We start from the raw sequence: 5888 nt of genomic DNA, 5'->3' as shown, positions 1-5888 counted from the left end.
TGTTAACAAGAGTTAGTTATATGAATGAACAAAGACAACAGAAAAGTTGTTAAAACTAAATAGAACTATGTCTTGAACAGTGATTATATTATATTTGTCTCAAATGGTGTATAATTAAGCATGAAATGTAAAGAAGTCAGAACAACACGTTCTCAAACATTTTATTAACATATATATATCAACATGTAACGTGCGCACTCTTGTTAAAGAAACACTACGCAAATAGTGATAATTATAGTCCAAAGGTTTTTACAATTAAACAAAATAAATAAATAAATGGATAACCTATTGGATATACGTTACGTCAAAAATAAATGCTAGGAATTTTTTTGAGCCTCTCGCTCTTTAATTTTTTCTAAGCGAGGATTAGTCGTAGCTGTAGACACGTGCCGTTCTTAAAGTATAGATAAGTGGATAGTGAATCAATTGGATATATATGTTCTACTTTGGTACCAGCAGGATTTGGAGAGCAGAGATCGAGAGAGAGAAATGGAAAGCAAGAGCATGTTGCAATTGGAAGCCGGGGATGTACTGGAGAATACCGTTGGCGATGATCAGATTCAAGGTCCGGTCAACAAAATCTCTCTTCTCACTCCTTACCACATGGCCAGATTTTCGCTTTCTCATAGGTTTATCCCTTAATAATTAACCTTTATTCTTCTTTCCTTTTTTGGAATTTATATATAATAAGTTCAATTTTCTTTCATATTTGATCAAATATGATGATGGCATATATAAATGTTTCAGAATAGTTTTGGCACCGTTGAGTCGGCTAAGGTCATACGACAACGTTCCTCAACCACATGCCATCTTATACTACTCTCAAAGAACATCCAAAGGAGGTTTTCTCATTTCTGAGGCAACTGTAATTTCTGAAACTGCTCGAGGGTACGTATATATCTATATATTATTTAGTGTAAGCTATACATATGCGAGATCAGTCTCATAAAATTTGTTTGGGAAAAAAAAAAAAAAAGGTATCCAAATACGCCGGGTATTTATACCAAAGAGCAAGTGGAAGCTTGGAAACCAATAGTGGATGCCGTTCATGCTAAAGGGGGTACCTTCTTCTGTCAGATTTGGCATGCCGGAAGAATTTCTAACTCGGGTGTGTGTCTTTTCACTAGGCTATTTTATTATATTGATCTATTTCAGCATTATTCGATATAGAAATGTAGAGTAATGCTAAAACCAAGAGTTAGCATATCTACTTGTTCTAATTTAATATTGGTTCTCTTACATTTTAATTTAATAAGTGTTATGAAGTATCCGCTGACCAATTAGACGGTATGATCTCATGTGTTGTTAGACACTTCAAATAATAACACTATTTGATATAAGTCGTTAAGTATTATAATTTTAAAAAAATTATATTAAGAGGGACAAAGTATCTCAAGATACTATTTTCGTGCATTATCATTTATATATCTTAAATTAGGGGTGCATATGGGTCGAATTTTCGGGTTTCGGGTGCATCGGGTTTGGATTTTGCAGGTTTTGTTTTCCATATTTGTCAACCTTATCAAAATATTTCATATAATTAGCATCTGATTGCATCCTGTCAAATACTTTTTGAAATTTCATTGCACAGTTGAGCATTAGATATGTGGAGTTCCACCTTGTTGGAACATCTTAACACAAAAGTCCTTAACATTCAATCACTTCCTCCATCACACGCTCCTTAAAAAAATTTAGCCTTAAAGGAGAAGACCTAACGAATCTCACAGCATGTCTAATAGTTGTAATTGACCCATGTTTTTCTTTCAACCCTTCAGTGACAATTAGGTTCACTATATGAGCGCAACACCTCATATGTAAAATCTTTCCATCCAAAATTAGTCCATTCTCTTTCTCCTTGAACTCCCTCCTCAAGTATCTAATGACAACATCATTAGAGGAAGCATTGTCTACCGTAATGGTAAACAACTTAGAGATTCCCCATTCTAAAAGACATAACTCGATCTCATTGCCAATGGTTTCCCATTTATGATCTACCACTTGGCAAAAATTGATAATTCTTTTCTGATACTCCCAAGCATTATCAATCCAATGAGCAGTGATGATCATGTAATTCAAATTTTGAATGGAAGTCTAAGTATCGGTAGTAAGCGATATCCTCTCATGGCTCAAAATATTTTTGAATGTCACCTTCTCCTCCTTATATAACTTCAATACATCTCTAGCAATAGTCATTCGCGAAGGGATCTCAAACTTAGGTTGGAGTGTTTTGACAAATCTTTTGAACCCTTCACCCTCGACATGTCTAAACGACAACTCATCCAACACAATATATTGTGTGAGGGCCACCCTACAAGCTTCTTTGTTATAACCTACCGCTACTAAGCTTGTTTCCCTATCTTTCCCTCCCTTTACATGCTGAAAGCTTAAAATCTTTTGTTTCTGTCTCATCAATCTTAAACGGACTTAGCTCGCATACTTTCTTAAAAATGACTAGTCCCATGTTTTTTAGTGTCACGCAAGAAGTCAGACCCATAATAATTACATATACACTTGGGGAGAGGAGGCTCTTCGTTAGGATCTGTCGGGAGTGGAGGAAGATCTTCCTTAGTAAAATGATCTCAAACAGATGATCATTTTCACTTTGTTTTCCCGGTACTAGCACTAGGGATGGGAGGTTTACCCCTCTTTCTAGCCCTAGTTTTTCTACCATTTCCAGTAGGAGTAGGAGGAGTAGGATTTTCAGTCTGAGTGAGAGGTGGTTGATCTTGATCATCTATCGGAGGAAGAGTTTCATCTACCTCATCAATATCTATTACCTAATACAACATATTTAAGAAAAAACTAATCAACAGAGCAGCACACAAACCTATAATCCACGACAACAGAGCATCACACAAGTCTATAATCCGCTACAACAGAGCAACACATAAGCCTATAATCCACTACAATAGAGCAGCACACAAGCCTATAATAATCAACTACAACAGAGCAGCACACACAAATCTAATATCCACTACAACAAGGAGCACACATTCAGACAAGTCTATATATTTATATTATAATCCAATATAACAAAGATAATATATTTACCTCAAGTTTCAAAGTAGAAACATTGACTTTACTTTATACTAGTATGATTTCGCTCCAATATGTAAATCAACAAAAAAAAATGTCAATAACTCAATAACTACTAGGAAAATTTCTAACAAAATTAAGATCAAACTCTAAAAAAAATAGACATGAATTGTCAACCTAATTTAATATTAACAAACAAATAAACATGAATTGAATATCACAAAAAAGAATATTAGTATGATCAACTATGTAATGTTGATCAACATTTTAAAGAATAACATATTAATACAATTGTATAATAAATCACATAAAAAATATTAGGAACACACATAAAAAAAAAACTATGTCCTAAACACATATTAATACAATTCACAATTGTCTAATAAATCACATGTATAATTCTGTTATGTATATATAGTATAATATATATAAACTTATATATTATATAATATATAATTATATATTAATTAAAAAAAAAGTGAAAAGGAAAACACTAACTGAACCATAACCGGAGGAGAATGCTACTTGCTGAGCGAAGCCTAAGAGCCGAGATGGGTCGGGATCGGGGACTCGTGGCTATCGACGAGGTTGGGGCGGAGCTGACTAGCTCGCTAACGAGCGGAGGGAGCCTACGGCCGTGTGTGGTGCTAAGCAGAGCCTGAGAGCCGAGAGAGGTCGGGCTCACTGACAAGCTGGGCTTGGGCGGGGGAGGGCTTGTGTGTGGTGGTAGGTGGGCTTCAGCTGCAGAAGTGTCGTGGCAGAGGGCTTGGCAGGCAGGCCAAGAGAGAGAAAAGCTTTTCATAGTTTGAATGAAATGAAGATGATGACTGTAAAAAATAGTTTTAAAAAAAATTCAATTTTTAATAGGGTTTCGAGTCTGAACACGAACCCGTGACAAGGAAATTTCAAAACTCGAACCCAACCCAACTCCTGTCAAGTTCGGGCCGGATTTAACCAAAATCCGATAAGTTTTGCCAAAAAACAGGTTTCCAGGTAACGGGTCGAGTGGGTTTTGCGGGTCACATGTTCACCCCTATCTTAAATGTCCCAACCTTGCTATGTTCTAATACAAACTATATGTTTTTTTTTTCTAAGCTTGAACAATTTAGAATAAAAAGCGATTAGAATGTGACTTCTAATCTAAACGTTCATTTAAAAAAATGGCTCCATGCATTTTATATCTAAATATCATACTTATTTTGTATTTGTTAAAATTTCAATAGTAATCTTTTATTTTCATTAAAATTAATTCTGCACCTAATTTTTGTTGATTTGTATTTTAATAAAAGACCATTTTCATCTTGTTTCATTAAAATTAATACAATTTTAATTAATTTATATGTTTTTCAATTTCAATATGAATTAAAATAATAATAAAAATAAATTAAACAAATGTCATATAAAGTAAAAATAAATTAATTTTTAAGTTTTAAAAAATAACTAAAATTTTATATATTGTTGTGGAATGGTAAAAATATACCTTGTTGATTATGAAGGGTGTGTCGTACTGTGTGTGTATAGTTTTTCAACCAAATGGTGAAGCACCAGTATCTTCCACGGACAAGGCAATGAACCCAATAATACAAGAGAATGGGTTTGATGTAATGGAGTTCTCACCTCCAAGACGCCTTAGAACAGAGGAAATCCCTCACATTGTCAACGATTTTAGAATTGCTGCAAAAAATGCCATGGAAGCAGGTACTGCACTTTATCTTTCATACTGTATATTATTACACTCTGTGTTCATTAAAATAGCATAGTTTTTATATGTTAGCTGCAAATAAGTTATTACTATCAACTTATCTAAGTATAGGTTTCGATGGAGTTGAGATTCATGGGGCAAATGGCTACCTTATCGACCAATTCTTGAAAGATCAAGTGAATGACAGAACAGACGAATACGGTGGATCCCTTGAAAAGCGGTGTCGTTTTGCTCTTGAAATTGTTGAAGCCATTAGCAATGAGATAGGACGTGATAGAGTTGGATTAAGACTATCTCCATTTGCCTACTACAACGAGTCAAAGGACTCCAACCCTGAAGAACTGGCGCTTTACATGGCCAAATCCTTGAGCAAGTATGGGATCTTGTATTGTCATGTCATCGAGCCAAGAATGAAGACAGAACGAGAAAAGGGTGAGACACCCTATAGTCTTGTTCCCATGAGAAAGGCTTTCAATGGCACTTTCATCGTCGCTGGTGGCTATAACAGGGACGACGGCAACCGAGCCGTAGTTGAAAACCATGCTGATCTTATTGCTTATGGTCGCTTGTTCTTGGCTAATCCGGATTTGCCAAAGAGATTTGAGCTTAATGCTCCTCTAAATAAGTATGACAGAAACACATTCTACACGTCTGATCCTGTTAATGGGTATACTGATTATCCATTTCTCGACCAAGTTTAAATAACTTTAAAAAATAAAATGAAGAAAGATTTGATAGTAAGAAGATTTCATTACTTTGTTTAATAACATGTACAAGTTATTTTGTTATCCAATAAAATAAGTCTCTACTTAAAAGTCATCATTTGAATATTTTTATTTGTATATATTGCCAATTTCTCATGTTAAACCACCTCCAATGGATTTATTCCAAAAAATAACCTAATCCTATATTTGCATATATATAAATATTACTTCTGCCTCTGTCACCATCTCTATAGGAAAAAAAATCATATGTCCATGTTCCACCAATTATTTGAAAACACTTCATTTATTTATTTAATATATATTTAAATTATTTACAATTTTCTCTTTTCCTAACTATAAATAAATGTGGTGTCTTAAAATAATTGGAGGAACATGGAGGGTACAGAAAATTGGGGACAACAAATTTTTTCTCTCTATAGGGTCAT

General features: G+C 34.3%; 1 protein-coding gene across 1 annotated transcript; it reads left to right on the top strand.

The window, feature by feature from the left end:
- The first annotated feature begins 435 nt into the window (after nucleotides 1-435).
- On the top strand, nucleotides 436-5557 carry LOC133803592 (putative 12-oxophytodienoate reductase 11). The gene is made up of 5 exons (XM_062241686.1): nucleotides 436-629; nucleotides 748-888; nucleotides 978-1108; nucleotides 4558-4734; nucleotides 4850-5557. The coding sequence occupies exons 1-5, from the start codon at nucleotides 490-492 to the stop codon at nucleotides 5437-5439; spliced, it is 1179 nt and encodes a 392-aa protein (XP_062097670.1). The 5' UTR covers nucleotides 436-489; the 3' UTR covers nucleotides 5440-5557.
- Nucleotides 5558-5888: the final 331 nt, after the last annotated feature.

Source organism: Humulus lupulus, chromosome X (genome assembly GCF_963169125.1).
Source record: "Humulus lupulus chromosome X, drHumLupu1.1, whole genome shotgun sequence".
Lineage (NCBI taxonomy): Eukaryota > Viridiplantae > Streptophyta > Magnoliopsida > Rosales > Cannabaceae > Humulus > Humulus lupulus.
This window is presented reverse-complemented; position numbering and strand designations above follow the sequence as displayed.

Coding starts and splice junctions, on each gene's coding strand:
- LOC133803592 (XM_062241686.1), top strand. CDS start 490: ATGGAAAGCAAGAGCATGTTGCAATTGGAAGCCGGGGATGTACTGGAG. Junction 889..977: donor ATTTCTGAAACTGCTCGAGG/GTACGTATATAT, acceptor AAAAAAAAAAAG/GTATCCAAATACGCCGGGTA. Junction 1,109..4,557: donor CGGAAGAATTTCTAACTCGG/GTGTGTGTCTTT, acceptor GTGTGTGTATAG/TTTTTCAACCAAATGGTGAA.